Source organism: Leuciscus leuciscus (genome assembly GCF_965113295.1).
Source record: "Leuciscus leuciscus genome assembly, chromosome: 11".
Classification (NCBI taxonomy): Eukaryota; Metazoa; Chordata; class Actinopteri; order Cypriniformes; family Leuciscidae; genus Leuciscus; species Leuciscus leuciscus.
The window spans coordinates 3,674,108-3,694,216 of record NC_138735.1 but is presented as its reverse complement, the minus strand read 5'-3'; the positions used below and the strand labels follow the sequence as shown (position 1 = coordinate 3,694,216).

At 35.4% G+C, this 20,109-nt stretch overlaps 3 protein-coding genes across 3 annotated transcripts in view; 2 read left to right on the top strand and 1 right to left on the bottom strand.

Annotated features, from left to right (window-relative positions):
* The window catches only part of cUnh18orf63 (chromosome Un C18orf63 homolog), a 39,536-nt gene extending 38,029 nt beyond the window's left edge, over nt 1–1,507 (bottom strand). The window contains exons 1-2 of the mRNA XM_082184330.1: nt 1,187–1,507; nt 859–993 (exon numbers count right to left, since the gene is read on the bottom strand). Coding sequence (XP_082040456.1) covers nt 859–992 — 134 coding nt within the window. The 5' untranslated portion in view covers nt 993; nt 1,187–1,507. The remainder of the gene's footprint in view (nt 1–858; nt 994–1,186) is intronic.
* A 107-nt stretch (nt 1,508–1,614) lies between these two features.
* cyb5a (cytochrome b5 type A (microsomal)) lies at nt 1,615–10,849 on the top strand. Its single transcript, XM_082184407.1, has 5 exons — nt 1,615–1,871; nt 4,471–4,599; nt 9,087–9,116; nt 9,243–9,277; nt 9,528–10,849. Exons 1-5 carry the CDS (start codon nt 1,737–1,739, stop codon nt 9,610–9,612), a joined length of 414 nt encoding a protein of 137 aa, XP_082040533.1. The 5' UTR covers nt 1,615–1,736; the 3' UTR covers nt 9,613–10,849.
* A 6,262-nt stretch (nt 10,850–17,111) lies between these two features.
* Nucleotides 17,112–19,786, top strand: ppp1r3g (protein phosphatase 1 regulatory subunit 3G). The gene is made up of 2 exons (XM_082184393.1): nt 17,112–18,464; nt 18,501–19,786. Exon 1 carries the CDS (start codon nt 17,332–17,334, stop codon nt 18,121–18,123), a length of 792 nt encoding a protein of 263 aa, XP_082040519.1. The 5' UTR covers nt 17,112–17,331; the 3' UTR covers nt 18,124–18,464; nt 18,501–19,786.
* Nucleotides 19,787–20,109: the final 323 nt, after the last annotated feature.

Sequence of the window (20,109 nt, the reverse complement as noted above, 5' to 3'; positions counted from 1 at the left end):
AGGAAACTAACAAGGGGGTCTGTTTGCCTGGTTGTTGTTAAATATACAGAATTTGTCTTTAAAATCCAATACAGTTTGGAACTCTAGTCTAGTGTGTTGATTTACATAAAGTTGGCATGAAATGGAAGCTGTGATAATCTTTTCTTTTCTATTGTGTATATCCAAGTATGTCCAAGTGAAACTGCCTCTCGAACAAGAACAAATGTAGGGCGCAACTTGATTTTGTCTATTGGGAATCGATTGGATGGTTGTGGTTTGCCATTGGTGGATCTTATGTGAGTGACAGATTGCCCCGCCCTCACACCAGTAAACACGTCATCACTCATCAGAGAAGAGATGTTGTGGAGGGGAAGCTATTAACATGAGGAATATAAATTTTAAAAATGTTGTGCACGGCTAAATCATTTCTTTATGTGCATTAAATCACAAGTTAAAGATAATCCATCAAGATATTATACATATATGTAGAAAAACCATAATACCATGTTTATATATATATATATATATATATATATATATATATGAAGAGTTCAGATGCAAAAGCCTCTAAGTGCCATCTGAAAATTTCTTCTAGAATGATAATTTTTATAAAGCTTATATATTTAAATTAAGTAATTTCACTTAAATGACAATTAATAGGTAATTTGCATGGTCATTTAAGTGAAATTATTGAACTTAAATATACGAGCTTGATAAAAATTATCATTCTAGAAGAAAATTTCAGATGGCACTTAGAGGCTTTTGCATCTGAACTATATATATATATATATATATATATATATATATATATATATATATATATATATATATATATATACCAGTAACTCGTATTTTAATACATAATATTTGTCTTTTCACCTGCAGGTTTTCAATTGTTTGTTTCTCAACTCCCCTTCATCGTAAGTATTCGGGAAGAACAGATTTACACAACATAAATTCCTCAGGTCCGGAAGACTGAGGAAAAACAAAGACTGTGTCCCACTTCCACTCATTCTGAAAAGGGAAATCGTGAGGGTTAAACAGGGCATTTTGGTCTAAAGATTAAATGAGAAATTACGCTTCCAGAGTAATTCCCTCAGATGAGACAAAACTCCAATAAACAGTTGACTTATAATTTAAGAAAGAAAGAAAGAAAGAAAGAAAGAAAGAAAGAAAGAAAGAAAGAAAGAAAGAAAGAACTTTTTACCCCAGAGAGGTTATACAAATATGTTGAGGTAAAACGGCAAAAGCTTTTGGCGGCAAGAGCGAGGAGACACTAAAGGCTCGCGTGACAGTGAACTGAACACACACTCTTATCTGACAGAAAAAAACTAAACGACATCAACAACAGGCGCCTGAAGCAGAGTTAAGGGCAACCCACTTGAATTATCGTGACTAACGGACATCACTAGATTAACGTGATGGCGATAAACTGCAACGTTTCCGTATTGCGTGAGAACTGTCCTCTCGTGAACTTTCGTGAACTTCAGCCGAGTTGCTTCGTGTGCTTCGCCGAAACCTATGACCCAATGAGTTGATTGACAGCCCTTGGTCCAATCAAAACAGACACACTAGGAAACCCAGGCATGATACCATCCAATCAGATTTTGTCTTAAGCGGAATGGGCGTTGCCTGGCGAGTTGGGAAATACATTGTTGGTACTGGTAGTAGGTCCAGTTTTGAAGTAGGTGAAGTGAACGATTCGTAGGAGAACTTATGAAAGTTTCTGAGCAAGTAACACACATTTAAACAAACCAATGGAAAACAACGGAACAGACGAAAAGGGTGTTAAATATTATCGTTTGTCAGAAGTGGAGGAACGGAACTCTTTTAAAAGTACATGGATTATCATTCATAATAAAGTGTACGACGTCACTAAGTTTCTCGAGGAGGTGAGTTTTTAAAATAGAGCCTCAAATGTTCTGTTTTGTGCCAAACACATAGCTAACATTTGCATCATGGTATTGTTTTGGAATTTTGTAATGCATGCATTACGTGTATTGCATTGTATAAACATAGAACCGCTGAATTGGAATTGTATAATGCATAATAGAAATATAATATATGTGCATTATAATGCATATTGTTAATAAAAAGTCAGCTCAAAACGTCCAGTACAAAAGTTTACACTGCTTAAGGTGAGCACTGAATGGAGTGACCTTTGCCAAGTGCTATCAAGAGACTTTATTTCAATAGTTGCAAACTAATGTGTTTGGTGTGAAATTGACATTAGTTCAGTAACTAATATATCTCGTTAATCAATCAAATGCACTGTTTTTTTTTTTTTATTAAATTTGCTTTTGGTGGTCAGATTTGTATGAAGAAAAGCTCTAGTTGCGCCACACACTACTTTGCTGCAATTGATCAGATAACCACTCTAACATTTCACATCTTTCCCTATTATCTATTTATATCATTATCTAGATCTTGAGAACCACCTATTCTAAAAAATTTATATGCTACTAGGTCTAAAAGTGCATAAGGATAGAGGTCGCCCGATGACGATACTAAGTTGGCCCACACTGGCCGATACGGATTAATCAGCCAATAGTTTTTAAAATAGATACTGAATGAAAACAAACATAACACATAAAATAATGCAGAACTTTATTACTAAAATTAAAAGAACAGTACTGAACCATGAAAACTTTTTAAATATATTTAAAAAAAATGATACCTTGATCATTAATTTCAGTTCATAGTACATTAACTAATGTTAAGAGAAACAACTTTAAAATATAAAAATGTATTAGTAAATGTTGAAATTAACAAGGAACTGTACTTTTATTAGGCTAACCTTAGTTAATGTTACAAATGGAATCTTATTGTAAAGGTTTAGCCTACCATTTCATATACATCCAAACAGTCATGCTTACATATGGCCATCTTTAAATATCTACACAAAGGCCATACTATTGAAATTAGACACATGTTTATTGTATATAATATATACTCTCACAATCTTTTTGCTTCTATTTTAGAACACTTGATGATTATCTAATCAAAATGCCGGAAAAAAAGAACTGAAACCGAATGCATTTCTGATTTGTTTATATGTTTCTGTCGGCTGCATGATGATACCGTTTGCTTTCTCATGTCTCTAGCTTAAATATGCTACTTCGCTGCATAACGAATGCATAAAAGCGATCAGCTGGATATAAACTAATGCAAATAGATGGTAACAATTGTGTGTGTCACACTGCTGTTCAACAAATTAATAATTGTGTAATGATATGAAAACATGAACTGTAATGTACTCTACACATACCGTTTCATTGTCTGTTTTATATCCGTATTTGAAGTGTCTCGCCTTACGTGTCAAAACAAACTCCACGAGGCGTCAGTGTTAGTTTTCATTTGGCCTCTAGAGGCCGCTCTCGTACTGTATAATGACAGCAGACTCTTCTCAGCCGCTCCAGCAATGGACCCATCCGGAAAACTATCAGTATGGAAATTGCCCATAACAGATTGTTCCAGAAATCGGTAATCGGTGCTGATTAATCTGCAAAGACTATCAATTGGTCGACCTCTTATCGTATGGATGCATGGCTCTGTGCACTGATGGCACTTAAAGGGATACTCCACTTTTTTTGGAAATAGGCTCATTTTACAACTCCCCCAGAGTTAAACAGTGGAGTTTTACCGTTTTCGAATCCATTCAGCCGATCTCCGGGTCTGGCGGTACCACTTATAGCATAGCTTAGCATAGATCATTGAATTGGACAAGACCATTAGCATCTCTCTAAAAAAAATGACCAAAGAGTTTCGATATTTTTCCTATTTAAAACTTGACTCTTCTGTAGTTACATCGTGTACTAAGACCGACGGAAAATGAAAAGTTGCGATTTTCTAGGCTGATATGGCTAGGAACTATACTCTCATTCCTGCGTAATAATCAAGAAACTTTGCTGCCGTACCATGAGTCCAGCAGGCGTAATGATATGACACAGCGCCTGAAAATAGTCCCCAGCTCGGTAACTTCCAACGTGACCGGGACTAAGTTTGTCTAACCTATTAGACCTATTTTCAGGCGCTGCGTCATATCATTACGCCTGCTGGACTCATGGTACGGCAGCAAAGTTTCTTGATTATTACGCAGGAATGAGAGTATAGTTCCTAGCCATATCAGCCTACGATGTAACTACAGAAGAGTCAAGTTTTAAATAGGAAAAACATCGAAACTCTTTGGTCATTTTTTTGAGAGAGATGCTAATGGTCCTGTCCGATTCAATGATCTATGCTAAGCTATGCTAAAAGTGGTACCGCCAGACCCGGAGATCGGCTGAATGGATTCGAAAACGGTAAAACTCCACTGTTTAACTCTGGGGGAGTTGTAAAATGTAAGCCTATTTCCAAAAAAAGTGGAGTATCCCTTTAAATCAACTGATAACTTCCTAGGGAACAGTTTTAAAAGAACAATCAAGTACAAAAGGGATTTATAGATCTTTGCTTTTGAGTTTGACCTTCTGATGTGTTTGCTGATGTCCACAGCACCCCGGAGGAGAGGAGGTGCTGCGAGAGCAAGCGGGTGGAGACGCCACCGAGAGTTTCGAAGATGTCGGCCACTCGACAGATGCACGCGAGATGGCCAGTTCTTTGCTCATAGGAGAACTGCATCCAGTAAGTCCACCAGAAATCAGGACTATTGTTGAGCATTAGTGTGAAGAAGACATTGTATGCTTTCTGACATTTCTGCTTTAGTGAATATACTCTATTTACAGAAATATAAAAAAAAGTTTTTCAATATAGAAATATTTTAATAATTTCTTATTAAAAGTAAATCAAGAAAAACTGAAAGGCTAGACAATTCCACAGCAGCTCCTAGTAAATGAAATCGAGGCTTTGAGGGATAGACACACATTTCTTCAGTGGGTTGTACTGTTATTCAATGTGTTTTTGTATTGTTCTGCTGATGAAACACTGAAAAAATATCTTTCCAAGAGATTTCAGTAAACAAAAAACTCCCGACAATATGAGCTGTGGAAAATTATGAGTGATCTAGGAGCTTTTTACAGCGGATGCCATTGAAAACACGGTAAGTTTATCCCTCATAGCCTTGATGGTGCAGCTTTGAAGGTTATATGGAAGCTTGTTTCTGCCACAGAATAAATTTAAAACAATAAAAATAATAGGTAACTGCGACTCTTTATCTCACAAAACTTTTTTTTCTCCGAATTCTGAGATATAAACTTTATAGATTTTTTTTCTTCTCAGAATTGCGTGTTTATATTTCACAATTCTGAGGAAAAAAAGTCTATAAAGTTTATATCTCGCAGTTCTGAGATAAAAAGTAAGACTTACGAGACAAACAATTCTGAGATAAAAAAAAGTAAGACTTACGAGACAAACAAACAATTCTGAGATAAAAGTCAGACTTATGAAACATAAACTCGCAATTCTGAGATAAAAAGTAAGACTTATGAGACAAACAAACAATTCAAAGTCAGACTTACTAGACATAAACATGCATTTCTGAGATAAAAAAGTAAGACTTATGAGGTAAAAAGTAAGACGAGACATAAACTCACAATTCTGAGATAAAAAGTCAGAATTGTCAATTGTATTTTTTTGTTTAGTTTATAGTTTACTTTTTTTAATATATATCTTGACTTACAATTTGAACTTTATATTTCGCAGTTAAAAGATTATATCTCACAATTCTGAGAAATTGAAAAACAAAATTTTGAGAAAGAAAGTTACAATTATCTTTTTACTTTTTTTAATTTATTTTTTATTCTGTGTCGGAAACAAGCTTTGATGTAGCTCTTGAGGGCTGTTATTTTAAATTGTACCCTGCATGTTTTTTCAAAGTCTGTTTTGCATCTGTTGCTTTGCAACCATCAGTCAGCACTGGGAGTCTGGCACACAAAAACACATGAATAATCATTAATGATTTATAGTTTCAGTGAAGGGATTACATCACACCTATAGATGCCAATGGTAACCTATGCAATTTACAAATACGTACATATATCCAAAAATACAACCAAAGTCACAAACTTCCCGATCCCCCTGAGATATCTGGGAATGTTCCATGAAAAGTCTGTTGATTCATAGTTGTATCTAACGAAATCCGAGATGTTTTCATAGACCTCCTGGGGCTTGAGATACTATCAATAACCTGGAATCCAGTTGTATTCCTCTCGAAGGACCTGTAATGCTGCTGGATTTAGCACACAGATGCTATCAGGGAGTTTCTGTGTCAGGAGTGGAGCAGAGTTGTGCACCTTGCAGAAATCAATTCAGAATGCATTTTAAATTCTAGTTCATTTGGTTGTGAGATAGCAAACTGCATGCAGAACAGTAATTCAATTTTAAAGAAGTAGAATTAAAATGAATGAAATTCAAAGAAATGTATAGAACTGCGGTGAGGTATTTTTTGATTCATAATAACAAATCTTTTTCAGTTTTGATCACAGGAAGAAATCACAAATTTAAAACATATTCAGATAGAAAACAGTTATTTTACATTGTCATAATGTTTCACAATATTTACTGTATTTACTGTATTTTTGGTCAAATTAATGCAGCCTTAGAGCAGAAGAGACTTCTTTCAAAAACATAAAACAAATCTTACCAAAATATTTGAACAGTTGAATGTCATGTGAAAAAGAAAGTACACCCTTTTGAATTCTATGGTTTTACATGTCAGGACATTATAAAAATATAATCTGGTCCTTGGCAAATAGGGCAAATACAACCTCAGATGAACAACAACACATGATATTACACTGTGTCATTGTTTATTTAACAAACACTAGGCCAAAAATAGAGAAGCCATAGTTGACAAACTAAGTACACACTTACTGCTTCTATAGGAATGAAGAGGGTTAGTATCAGTCAGGCTCTGCCAATCAAACGCCTTTGATTAATTGAACATCAGCAAACGTGACCAACTCTATAAAAATCCAGGTGTGTGTTAACACAATACCAAGGAGGAAAGACATCAGCAATGATCTTAGAGAAGCAATTGTTTCTGCCCATCAATCTGGTAAGGGTTACAAGGTAATTTCCAAACTAAATAAAAGTCCATCATTCAGTGAGGAAGTCTACAAGTGGAAAACGGTCAAGGCGGTTACCGGACTTCCCAGCAAATTCACCCTGAGGTCAGACTGTGTAATGCTCAGAGAAACTGCGAGAAACCCAAGAGCTACATCTCAGACTCTACAGGCCTCAGATAGCATGTTAAAGTTCAGGACAGTACACTTAGAAAAAGACAGGACAAGTATGGCATGTTTGGAAGAACATGGCAGCACGGCTTAGGTATGAACAGTTGCATCTGACACAAGACTTCTGGAACAATGACCTTTGGACAGACGAGACCAAAGTGGAGATGTTTGGCCATAATGCACAGAAAGCTAAACACAGAACATCAGCACAAACGCCTCATACCAGCTGTCCAGCACTGTGGTGGAGGGCTGAGGATTTGGGCTTGATTTGCAGTCACAGGACCCGGGCGGCATAGGCGGAGTTTGACATTCGAGCCTGACGGGGCAAAAAAAAAATATTATTCCGCCACTGAATAATAAATAAATAAATAATAATTGCGACCCCTATAAAGTTGCAAAATGGGAGATATAAAGTCAGAATTGTGAGATATAAACTATTCTGAGGTAAAAAAATAAAATAATTTTATCGACTTTTTATCTCACAATTGCGACATCTCGCAATTCTGACTTTATTTCTCAGAGATATAAAGTCAGAATTATGTGAAATAAAGTCGCAATTGCGAGAAAAAAAGTCAGAATTCTGACTTTATAACACGCAATTGCGACTTTATTTCACACAATTCTGACTTTATATCTCTGAGAAATAAAGTCAGAATTGCGAGATGTCGCAATTGTGAGATAAAAAGTCGCAATTATTTTTAAAATGTTTTATTTTGTGGCGGAAACAAGCTTCCATAGGGACCTGCATGGCCTATCAATTGGGGAACTCAGCACTAGCACATACTGTATGGACAAAACAAACATGCTAAATAAACACATATTTATTTTTAACCCAAGAAAAACCAGTACAACAATACAGTCATATTTGTAAACAGGTAGAACTTCGCCACTTGACTTCGCATCGCATCTTCGTTCGGACACAATTAGGATCAATGAAATGTGGACCACTTTTGCACTGTTAAAATATTATCTTCAACCAAAACGAAAAGATTTATAAGGTTTTTCTTTCCTTTTTTCAAAACACATTGTGGCAATGAGAGTGATTAAAAAACAAGTTATATTTCGCATTTTGTTGTACTTCATGAAACATTTAAAACATTTTGAGAGGGAAAAATGAACACAATACTCTCCACTTTTGAAACATATTGAACAGCATATTGAAAACAGTGTGTTGAGTTTCTCCAGCTTAAGCAGTTATTTGGCAGAGAAATAAAACTTACAGACCTAGACATTGTCCAGACTAGTGCAACAGTAATTTTCGTTTTTTGCGTCCTGCATATGCGTCGATAATGGTCTCGGGTGAGAGCTTGGCCGTAATGTCGCTTTCGATGTGAAGTCACATGACCCAGAGCCCCGAATTTTTTTTTTTTTTTTTACTAAAGCAGTAGGCCTATATGAAATCAGATGTATTACCTACCACCATTTAGTTGTTTTGTGTTATTTAAAATATTTATAATATATCTTTTTTTAAAACAATGCCTTTTTTTTTTTTAAATGCAATTACCCGTTTCACCAGGGGGGGCAATGCTCCCCCTGCCCCCCCCGCAAACTCCGCGCCTGCCGGGCGGTCAGTCGTAGAGTCGACCACAAACTCTGAAGTCAAATGTGAAGCCGATCTGTCCGACAGCTGAAGCTTGGCTGAAACTGGGTCCTGCAACAGGACAATGATCCAAAGCACACCAGCAAATTTACACCAGAATGTCTGAAAAAGAAAAGATCATGACATGTACTTAGTTTGTCACACATGGCTTCTCCATTTTGGCTGTTTTTGTTAAATTATTATTATTTTTTATCCCGGTGTAACGTCATGTCGTTGTTTATCTGAGGTTGTATAATTTTAAGACCTATTTAATGGTAATTAATTTTTCTTTGTCAATAAAATGTGAAAAACTGTGCTATTTAGTTGAATCATGCTTTTATCCTCTGCTTTCCTCTCAGGACGACAGGGACAAGATTCCCAAACCACCAGTACGTAAAGCATTTTTCAAATCATATTTTCTCTCCATGTTCCTGGTTTTAACAAACAAACACAGCATTTTTGTCTCCCATTTGGTAAGAACCACCTAAAAATGCATTTGGTTTTCTGTTGAACAGGAATCGCTTGTAACAACCGTACAAGAAACGACAAGGTAAGTTCACATTTATGCACAAACACGCCTAAGAATATCTGAGGGTTTAGATATATCTAAGAAATCCAGATTTCTTGTTACACACGACATCTTTTTGTCTTGTTTGAGTGAGGGATCATGTTCTTTTGAGTCCATTGTTTATTATTTTTTACTTTCCATTGTAGTTCAGAAACAGCAAGTATCCGGTTAATAACTCAAGCTAATTACCAAGTGCTTTGTTCCAAATCTTCTGTTTCATCTCTTGTTCCAGCTGGTGGTCAAACTGGTTGATTCCTGCCGTCGCCGCGGTGATTGTCACGTTCATGTACCGCATTTACACCGCAGAACAGGCATGATGGGATGAAACTACAGTACCCATAATCCATTTCAGGTTTAACCATTACCATAAAGATTCTACAAATGAAGGCAACTTTTGTGTTAGTTTCTATGTTTGTTGTCAAGTTTATCCCTTGAGATTTAATTCCTGATATGCAGATGTATTTTATGACAAATTAAAGCATATTTTAGATCTACTTTGAGCATTATAAATATGTACGCTAAAGATGAAGTTTTGGTTGTCTAATTGTTTTTCTGTTGTGTAAAACTGTGTATATCATTATTCAGTTGAAATATCCAGGCTGAAATATACTGAATATTATCACATGCGTAAACACAACGGTTTGTTCCTCAAAGAAATAATTTAACTTCACTTGAAATGCATCATTTTCACATGTAAGTTGATCCTACTTGGACCAGGGAGAAATTATACAAATTATTTAGATAATTTTTTTTTTTTTTTTATGTATGAATAAAATGGAAGATGATATTGTTTATTAAAATCAGGTAATTATTTAATCATTAACATGGCAATTGTGACAGATGCAAGATTAATTATTATTATTAGCTGCTGATAATCATATTAAGCTCCAAAAGAAAAAAAAAGATACTAGATTTTGCATAAATAAAATGAAGATTATTTTTAGGACCATTAAGAATTTTTTGAATTGTGACATTATTTTTATGACAATCAAGTATATGTTTTGCCGAGTTATCATCTGCAATTTTTATTTTGCATTACAATAATGTTCATTTGTCTTGAAAATAATGTTGCAATGCAAAAACGGTCTTCGTTTGTTTTATGCAAAACATAATCTAATATTTCTCTTTTGATTTTGTGGAGAAAGATGAAGCTAAACTGTTCAGAATGTGATTGTACACTATCTAACCAAAAGATATAATTATGTGCTTAATTAAGGTAAGTCTTTTAGTCAATCAGCATTAATCTTTAGTGAAGAGCAACACTGGTATAGTTATGAGTCGATGTGCCATGTAAATGCACATCAGTATATCCCCTTGAACGGTGCTTATACATTCCCCTTCTTCTTGTTTCTTGTTTTAAACAAACTGAATGTAATATACTTGTATATGATAAAAGATACAAGCAACTTTCCCATATCCATGTTGATCCAGATGTTTGCAGTGTCTTCATTGCTGCTGCCACACACACTAATGCTGATGTGAGAGAGTCACACACTGTAACCTGTGGCTCAAATCATTCAGCTTTACTGTGTCCCAATAAACAAAGAAACTGCTTGTGTGACTTGCTGTAAACTCATTTCAGTAAAAAGTTTTCTTTATGCATTTTTATACAATTTCCAAAAGGGGTTTTTCGAGGCGATGCAACAGAAGAACCATTCAGTGAATTGAAGAACATTTTGAATAAACTATTTTCCACTATAAAGAACCGTTTGTTCTTTCATGGATGTTAAAGTTTTTAATGGAACCATAGATGCCAATAAACAACCTTAATTATTAAGTGTATACAGTACAGGCCAAAAGTTTGGACACATTACTATTTTTAATGTTTTTGAAAGAGGTTTCTTCTGCTCATCAAGCCTGCATTTATTTGATAAAAAATAAATAAAATAAAAATAATAATATTGTGATATATTATTACAACTTAAAAGAATAGTTTTCTATTTGAATATACTTTAAAAAATAATTTATTCCTGTGATGCAAAGCTGAATTTTCAGCATCATTACTCCAGTCTTCAGTGTCACATGTGACATCCAGTCTATCACATGATCCTTTAGAAATCATTCTAATATTCTGATTTATTATGAGTGTTGGACACAGTTCTGCTGTCTAATATATTTGATGAATAAAAGGTTAAAAAGAACTGCATTTATTCAAAATAAAAAACAGATATTTTCTAATAATATAAATCTTCTTTACTATCACTTTTTTATCAATTTAACACATCCTTGCTGAATAAAAGTATTGATTTATTTCAAAGAAAGAAAAATTACTGACCCCAAATTACTGACCAGTAGTGTATATTGTTGTTACAAAAGATTTCTATTTTTAAAACATTTGCTTTTTTTATTTTTATTTTTTATCAAAGTATCCTAAAAAAGTATCCCAGGTTATGAAAAAATATTCAGCAGCAGAACTGTTTCCAACTTTGATAATGAATCATCATATTAGAATGATTTCTAAAGGATCATGTGATAGACTGGAGTAATGATCCTGAAAATTCAGCTTTGCATCACAGAAATAAATGATCATTTAAAGTATAATAAATTGAAAACCAATTATTTAAAATCGTAATAATATATCACAATATTACTCTTTTTTTTTTTTCTGTATTTTTGATCAAATAAATGCAGGCTTGATGAGCAGAAGAAACTTCTTTCAAAAACATTAAAAATAGTAATGTGTCCAAACTTTTGACCTGTACTGTATAATGGCCCCAAACAATATTTGAACGCTTTACAGTAAGACGGAACATGAATGTCATTTCATTATATGATACCATATCAAACCAAGCAACATTTATGATTAAAAAAATAAATGTTAGTGAGGGTTTTGAAATCAATGGATATTGACATTTTCTAGTTGACTTCATACATGCATTAAAAATCAATTTGTTGGTGAGAAATCATCTAAAAATGACAGTTTAAGTAAGTTCTGAGAAAAGGTATTGCAGCATTTAAGGATAGATATCTGAACTGGTAGTTTGTTATCTAATCTAATGGAATGACATTCAGAAGTGTGAAATAGTTTATGTTTAGACCTTTAGTATCAGGAAATGTTACAACACTGACATCTGCTGGAGATTAGAGATGCTGCAACATCACTGGAAAGCCACTCATCTCAGTGTCATAGTCATGAAAAAGAGCTTTAAATGGAGAGCCACAATATGTTCTCATAGTGGAACACAGTTAAATATAATTTACTATATACAAGTCCCTATTATAATCATCAGCTGGCATCTCATTTAGCTCTTTATCATCAGTGTCTACAATTCTCTGGTTTAAAATGTCAATTTAGCGTGACGGGTCATCTCTCACATCAATGTGACATATGTGTAAATTAAAAGTCTCACATTTTTACTTTAATGTTTCAGCTTGTAATCACATCTAAATGGCTTTGGACTACGTTACACCATATATTTGCTCATTACATGTAAACATGTAAATAAAAAAGGCATTCTAGACCAAGTGTACCTGTCCACTCCTGCTGTAGCTGGTCAGGAATGGTGTTGTAACTTCGCAGTGTGTTTGTTTGGTCTGATAACAGCATGTTTGGAAGCTCTCACTGACCCGTGGTCATTAGCTGAGAGAGCAGCCCAAAGTAAAGCTGCTGTACTGACACACACACACACACACACACACACACACACACACACACACACACACACACACACACACACACACACACACACACACACACACACACACACACACACACACACACACACACACGTTGTGCTGTGTTTATGCTTCTGCTGGTTACATCTGAAGCCTGTTTCCCAGTTCCAGCAACTGCACTGTAAGTGTTTCCATCTAAACCACTCTCCGGATGTACTGGTGTCTAGCGCGGCAGGGAACACACACATGCAGATATTTAGACTCAATAAATGGGCAGATCCACAAGACATCAAAGTACCAAGCTTTACATATTTCACCAAGCAGAAACACATGATTTGAGTGATGGTTGAGTGGGAGAAAACAGACAAATCCAGGAAAATCAGCCACTCGCTCTGTTTTCACTCCGTCTTCACACAATAGGTGTGTCCCAATTTCTGTACTTACCGGTAAGCACTATTCTACTACAGATAGTGCGAGTAGTGTTCACACTGAAGATAAAAATAAAATAAAAAGTGCTCTTTAAATACCCGAATGATGCACTTAAAGGGATTGTTCACCCAAAAAATGTAAATTCTGTCATCATTTACTCACCCTCAAGTTGTTCCAAACCTTCATGCGTTTCTTTCTTCTGTTGAACATGAATGAAGATATTTTGAAGAATGTCGATAACCAGACAGTTGACGGCATGCATTGACTTCCATAGTATTTTATTTCCTGTGCCGTCAACTGTTTTATATATTTTACATTCAACAGAAGAAAGAAACTCATAAAGGTTTGGAACAACTTGAGGGTGAGTAAATGATGACAGAATACAAATTTTTGGGTGAACAATCCCTTTAATTCACAGAAAAATCAAAGGCAGCATCTGAAATCGCACACTTATAGTAGATGAGAAATAGTCTATGACAAAAGAAGTATGTCTGAATTCACAGTACTCATAAAAGAGTGGACACAAAGTCCCCGGATGACCTACTTCTTCCAGCAATATTCTGAAGTGTGCATATGATGGACACTTTACTATCCCATGAGGCCACAGGAGAGGATTTATGAATGGCAGTGAGGCGATACACTGTCCCTGTCCCAAATGGCACACTTTATGTGCTCTTGCGGTCTTGTGGACGTAACGCCCAGGTATACTTCATTCCCCGCCTTCCGCGTCGTCTCACACTCAGTTGAGTGCGCAAGCCTTTCAAACTACACTGTAAAAAATGATTTTTTGGTGAAGTAAATACTACTGAAAAAAAAAACAATGTAATTTACATTAAAAAGTTAGTTCAGGCAAGAATTAAAAAAACTAAGTAAATTCCATATCAGTACTTAATTCAAGTGAGTAGAAATGAAAGCGTAAATATCAACTCAATAAAATTAAGTAAAAATTACTCAACTTTTCTGATACTGGGGTTCCCATCATGCACTGGACCCTGAATAATTAATGAGGTTCATTTTTTCACTGGTTTCCAGCTGTTTTATCATTGCTTTTGTTGTCAGGATTAGTAACTTGCCATTTTGTGACATTTCGAGTAAATTTTCTGCTCAAAATGACACATTCAAACACAAAAACGATCCATCAAATGTTACCGTCATTGTGTATTGTCTACCAAGTATTGAGGTCTCTGCATTCACATGATGCTTAACATCTGACATGATGTAGTATAAATTACTTAGATAATCTAAGTAAAACACATACTATAAATGACTGGTATAATTCATTATTGTTGTTTGAGTGAAATGTAATGCAAAGGAAATTTCATCTAAATCGATAATAATCAACCTTATACTAGCCAAATTAAAATGACTTATTTTCTTTATTACTTTCACTTAACTAGGTTAAGTAAAGTTGACTTAATTCCATATTCCAAGTAAATTTAACTTAAAGATTTCTAATTAAAGCTACTGATAAATATGTTTAGGTTTTTACTTGGCAAATCTTTGTAAATTTACTAGCATTTTCTGAGTTAAAAAAGTTTCCTAGCTTTTTTCAAGTAAATCCTACTCCAAATTTTTTCAGTGTAAAAAAAACACCTCCTTTGTGTCCGATATACTCACTACGCGTTTTTGCCGAGCCCATATTGAAGCGAGCTCTGCAGAAAACTTCTGCCTAACTATCGTGCGGCACGAAAGTGTGGACTTGAATGAAGATCACGAGGGCTTAGGCCTCCATTTGAGACAGGGCCACTGAAGCTGGAGGGTCACATGATTATTATGACAGCATGGGGGATGTAGAACATCCAGATTAGATTCATACACACATTCATACTGTATACTCTGACTATTTCATTCTCAAAGTAATTACTTTCAAAATAAGTATCTACTCAAGACAGTGTGTGATTTCGGACACAGTCGAAGTGTGTAATGTTGGACACTTCATGCACTCAGCTGTCACGGCTTTCCTTATAGCGGAGAGGAAGGGATCAGACTCTGATGCTGGATGACTAAATAACCTTATAAAATTCATACATACACTAGATGGTTGAGTACATAGTGTATAGAACAAGTGCATAATATTGTGTCATTTGGCATACAACTACTGTCTGGAACAGGGCAGAACATGATTTCACCAAGTGCAACATGTTCCTCTATCATCATCTTTGTTGATCCTGGAACAACATTAGAACCGACCAATCAGATTTGAAGGAGAAGTTTACAGTTTATGTCAAGTTTAGGCTTACAAGCAGTGTTAGATGCTTCTACATCAGTGTTATCCACCATCATTTCCCTCTGATTTTAGGGTTAGGTTTAGGGGTACGGATAGGGTTATGGTTAGGAATACATTTTCGGATATCAATGTTGTTCCAGGATCAACAAAATATGTTGACCCACACTGTACATTTTTTTATGATCAATAGGTTATAAGAACATGTTTTTACATTGCTTTAACTCATCAAAATAAGCGAAGCAATTTTCAACTTTTTTTATAAGTTATATACAAGATTCAGCTATTTTTTCAAGTCAGTTTAATGTAATTAAAGTTGAAATTGATATTGAAATTGAAACATCCAAACTGATTATACTTAAAAATTTAAGGCAGCAACGTGTCTAACTTAGCAAAACAGGAAGTGTGTGGAACAGCAAGTGAAAATAGACAGTATAACACAAGTTAGAAAACCCAGTGATGTTAAACTGAACATCAAAACTCTTGGAACGCAGCGTGACCAATCAAATCGGAAGACCAGAACTGTTTTATAAAGCATTTAAAAAAATACAAATAAAAACTCATTACAGTTTGTACTTTTTATTGGTTGCGTGATTGATTGATTGATTGATTGATTGATAAACAAAAGTACTGTAATGTTGTAATGTTGAACATTTTAAAATGTTTTAAATTATTTATCAATTTAAGTCCATTAATAAATTATATTATACAATATAAGTTTGTAAATACATAAATCATCACACTAGAATGATTTCTGAAGGATCATGTGACAATATAAAGACAGAAGTAATGCTGAAAATTTAGTTTTGATCATTTACAAGATATTCACATACAAAACAGCCATTTTAAATTATAATAATATTTCACAATATAAACATTTTTACAGTATTTTTGATCACATAAATGCAGCATTGGTGAGTATAAGAGACTTATTAAAAAAAAAAAAAAAAAAAATATATATATATATATATATATATATAATTCCAATATATTATTCCAAACTTTTGACCAATAATGCATACATTACTGGGGGAAAATAAGCTCAATCATCTAAATAATGTTTCAATGCAAACAATCTTAATGGTCCGATGGTTCCAAAAATAGGCTTCATTTTCTTTTCATAGAGTGAAATGGTTTTGACAGTTTCTATGAGATTCCCCTAAATATATTTTTGCATATATTAAAGGTAAGCCTATATTTATTGCATATTTAATGAATATAAAATACTAGATATAACTAACTCTACTGCGCCAGTGCCAGGATTTTCAGCATTTTCAACACATTATACATCGTTTTTATGAAAACTGAATGATGTTGTATCACATTACAATCAGTTACAATTCAGTAATTTCACTTACATGACAATGAATAGGTAATTTTCATTGCCATTTAAGTGAAATTACTGAACTTAAATACATGAGCTTGATAAAAATGATCATTCGAGAAGAAAATTTCAGATGGCACTTAGAGGCTTTTGCATCTGAACTCTTCATATGTTATTATAAATCCTGATTTTTTACATTGCGGGTTGGCAGGGAGTGTCCTCAAGTCTCTTTATAGGAACTTCATCGAGTTGTTCTGTTCCTAAAGAGAGTGTAAACGTGCATGTTGACATCTGTCTGTTTGACTCTGGTTATAGAGCCAGTGGTATGTGGGCGTAACCAGTGTGTAACTGATTACTACAGGACTGCAGTCTGCGCGTATATACACATGTGGAGCTGTTGTTTGTTACCAAGTCTTCACATACCCTCTTAGTGATTCTCCTGGAATGATACATTCTGTCATTGAACATTACACACCTGGAATGATGAGCATAATGAACGAGGAGCAGATGGAGAACGGAACGGACTCCGATGACGATCTTCAACCCGAGGAGATTCCCGCGTACCTGAAAGACAGGAGAAGAGCCAAGTCTTTACCTGCGTATCCAGATCAGGCGAATCTGTTCCACCAGATCTCCCATAGCTGCAGGAAACGCGTGAAGTTCGCGGACGCGCTCGGGTTAAATCTGGCGAGCGTCAAACACTTCAGCACGAGCGAGGATCCTCAGATTCCAGCCAAAGTGTTTAACAGGCTGAAGAGTTTCCCCCTTCATAAGGACCGAGAGTTCATGGATGACTTGTGCATGAACATCAAGTCCACTCTGGCACTGGACTGTCTGGTCCCGACGTTCAAGATGCCCGTGGAGTCCGGAGACTTGGAGACGCGGCTCACGCGCTGTCGCGTCGCGCTGGAAAGCGTCACGGTCACACAGTTTGATGTCCGCGGGATCATACGGGCGATGGGAAGGAGAGAGGTAGGGGTCAGGTATACTTTCAACGACTGGCTGTCGTTCGTTGACGCGCAAGCCATCCCTGTGCCCACCGACACGACGCACGGAGCGCGCTTCTCCTTCACCATGTTCACGCCTCCTTTCTTAGATCCGAGCGCTTCTGTGCACTTCGCCGTGTACATGAGGGATGGTAAATCGGAGTTCTGGGACAACAACGATGGGCTGAACTATTCCCTGAAGTACCACAGCTCGTCATCCATTGAGACCGCAGCTTTCCACGCGATATGAAGGGATGCGCTTTTACGCACGGCACGCTGCGCCACATCTGTGCGTTTTGACCTCACAACTGACTAAAACGAAGGACTGATATTACAAAACATACATGAATGTGCTCTCAAGGGGATATCAACGCTCAAGGTTATAGGCTACTATAGAATGGACTGATAATTCAAGTCAAGTCACCTTTATTTCTATAGCGCTTTTTACAATATATATATATATATATATATATATATATATTGTAAGCAGCTTCACAGTGATAAACAGGAAAATAGCAATGAATGATCGCCAATAAAATATGAGACAATTCACAATTTGAAAAATATTGAAAACTCTAAAAAGACAGTAGTGTCAATATTCAGCTAAATTCAGTTCAGTTCAACAAGTTCAAAACTGAATGATGAACCGAGTTCAATTCAGCCAATCAGAAGAGCGTCGTTATTCAGCTCGAACTCAGTCAGTTCAGTTCAATACCAGTGTTGATGTTGCAAGATTGGTCAATTATCTTGATTGGTTCAGCTCAATTAAGTTAAGTTTTGTTCTCATCCAATAGTGTGAAAACAGTTTGATGACATTACTGAATTTTAAGTTCAGTAATAAAAGTATTGTCCTAGTATTAAAATGTTTTAAATGAATAGTTAAAAAAAAAAAAAAAAAAAAAGAAGAAGAAATTTCTGTCATCATTTAGTTGTTCCAATCTCATTTGACTTTCTCTTTTCTTGGGAAGCAAGTTCAGTTTGAGTTCAGTTTAGAGCATTTAAACACATGGTAACAATGAATTGTGATGCTTTTTGAATATGCAAATCAGATCTTTAGTGAGAAAATGACTTAAATGGTGGATTGTTTCTCACTCACATGAAGTTATTGTATGATTCCAGGAGACTAACTCCCGGTTTCACAGACAAGGCTTAAGCTAGTCTTGGTCTAAAATTCATGCTTGAGCTGTTTTAACTGAAAGCAACTTGCACTGACATATCTTAAAATATGTCACCGCCATTGTCTCAAGATGCACATCAGTGATGTGTTCTTCCCCCTAAAGCACAAGGCCTAATCCTGGCTTAATCGAAGCCCAGTCTGTGAAACCAGGCCTATGGTGCAGAAGTTGTCTGGACTGCTTTATTGTGCCTTTTTGAAGCGTGACGTGATGTTCAGGAGACTGTTGCATGGAGAAGAGCAACTTGGACATTCTCCACAACTTCTCCTGTGTTCCAGAAGAAAGAAAGTCAGATAGGTCTGGACTTACATACGGATGAGTAAATGATGACACAATTTACATTTTCAAGCATGTACATTTTCATGCAAGTCCAAACAAGGCATGGATTGCAACCTGCACTATGCTGGATTTCTTTCACAAATGAGTCATCAGTGTCATTTATTAATAACATCAAACATGTTGTTTCCATCATGGCTGCACAGTTTTTGACACTGTGAAGTTCGTTTTATTGCAATGCAGAGACATATCATAGGGGAAACAACACAGCATTGCATTATGGGATATTATCAGTTACATTTGGGACAACCAACAGATGCTGCTGAAATTTGCTTCTCAAATTTAATTCAATTTTTTTATGCTTTCGCTGCATTGGACTTTCAAATTAAAATGTCAATGTTGACATTCAACTGTCAAAATGTATTCATTCACTTTTATTAAAAACAAAAGCACATTAAAAGACACCAGAATAAAGGGTTAATAACACAAAGTGTATAAATCATTCTAGATTGAATGGCATTGAGAGTTTGAAGACATCAGAACTGAACGTTTACACTTCTCTCAGCATGAGGACAGAGACAGGCTGTGTCGAAAGTAAAGTAAGTCAATAATAAGTCTATGTTTATGCATATGAGATACGCTATCTATCATTGTAACTAAAGTCCAGCTTTGCCAGAGTTTTTCCTTACATTGGTTGTTTGGTCTATGCGTCTGTTTGACTACGGGCGACATTCTGTTTGCGATATGCAATGTTTGTTTGAACATATGCCAATATTCTTAATGTA

Bases quoted from the DNA above. Each gene is read 5' to 3' on its own strand.
- cyb5a (XM_082184407.1), top strand. From the start codon at position 1,737: ATGGAAAACAACGGAACAGACGAAAAGGGTGTTAAATATTATCGTTTG. The intron at 1,872-4,470 runs GTGAGTTTTTAA...TGATGTCCACAG, and splicing joins TCACTAAGTTTCTCGAGGAG to CACCCCGGAGGAGAGGAGGT. The intron at 9,117-9,242 runs GTACGTAAAGCA...TCTGTTGAACAG, and splicing joins ACAAGATTCCCAAACCACCA to GAATCGCTTGTAACAACCGT.
- ppp1r3g (XM_082184393.1), top strand. From the start codon at position 17,332: ATGATACATTCTGTCATTGAACATTACACACCTGGAATGATGAGCATA.